The sequence below is a fragment of the Perkinsus marinus genome, assembly GCF_000006405.1.
Source record: "Perkinsus marinus ATCC 50983 genomic scaffold scf_1104296976240, whole genome shotgun sequence".
In the NCBI taxonomy this organism is placed as follows: domain Eukaryota; phylum Perkinsozoa; order Perkinsida; family Perkinsidae; genus Perkinsus; species Perkinsus marinus.
Window position 1 is genome coordinate 1 of NW_003200448.1, and position 1,034 is coordinate 1,034.

At 50.5% G+C, this 1,034-nt stretch overlaps 1 protein-coding gene across 1 annotated transcript; it reads left to right on the forward strand.

Annotated features, from left to right (window-relative positions):
- Window positions 1–373: 373 nt before the first annotated feature.
- Window positions 374–921, forward strand: Pmar_PMAR025816 (hypothetical protein; the record flags this gene model as incomplete). The annotated part of the gene is made up of 3 exons (XM_002764727.1): window positions 374–454; window positions 511–649; window positions 896–921. The coding sequence occupies 3 exons, from the start codon at window positions 374–376 to the stop codon at window positions 919–921; spliced, it is 246 nt and encodes an 81-aa protein (XP_002764773.1).
- Between the last annotated feature and the right edge of the window lie 113 nt (window positions 922–1,034).

The window sequence follows — 1,034 nt, forward strand, 5'->3', positions numbered from 1 at the left end:
AGACTGCTGGTTCTGTCTGGCCAACCCCAATCTGGAGCGTCATATGATCTTCGCTGCTAATCTTGAAGCCTATCTGTCGACGGCAAAGGTGAGCCTTTGGACTCTCGCATCCCCAGGCTATAGCTTCTCAGGGCCCCATCAACGACCTGCATATCATTTTGTGTCCAGTGACGCACTTCGCGTGCAGTACGCACTGCTCTGATAAGGTCTTTACTGCTATTAACAAGTAGGTTGAGGCACGTAGCCTCGTGGATGCGTTCTGAAAATGGAAGGATTTTGGATTCTAAGGACGCTGCTTTATAATGTCGTTAGATTCGGAACGACTGCGTCGAAATTCGAATGGTGTAGGTACATTGATGAAGTAACTTATGTGATGGAGTCCCAATACAACAGCGATGTCGTGGTGTTCGAAAGATGGGCTCAAATGCGGTCCTCAGCAGCCATGCACATGCAGGTGGGTCTGCCATTATCTACAGGGGTAGGCGCCTGTGGACACTTTGTCTGTGGTAGGTGCATTTGGTCGGGGTTCCTCGAGAAGGAGGAAAGCCTGCAGACTCCCAGAAATGGCTAGAGCAGGTCACCACTATGGCTGATGACCATGAGCTCAAGGTCCACAAGATGGGAAGATACTCCAGGGACGAGATCGAAGGTAACTCACTCGAGTGTTGTTGCCTTCGCTGACTCCATATCAGGCATCGCTAAGACCACGTCAGAGTCTGGCACGCCTCCATATATCTACATGCAGCTGCCAGGCCCAAACAAAGTTCGACTCCTTCTGACGCCGACTAGAACATCAAGTGTTCCGATGAATTTCGGTCGAGAAGCTGTGGTAGGCCAAGTTGACCTGCTTCATATCTTGCTAGCCTTGCTGAGACGCATTCGCTTTGTTTCTCAGGTGAAGTGTATGGGCCTTCCGACTGAGAGACTCGAGTGGCGAAGCTGCCAGCAGAGCACCGAGGAGGAAACCGAACTCGCGAGGAAACTGAAAATCTCTTTTGAAACTGCCAAAAGACATTGACTGTCGTAACGATGTT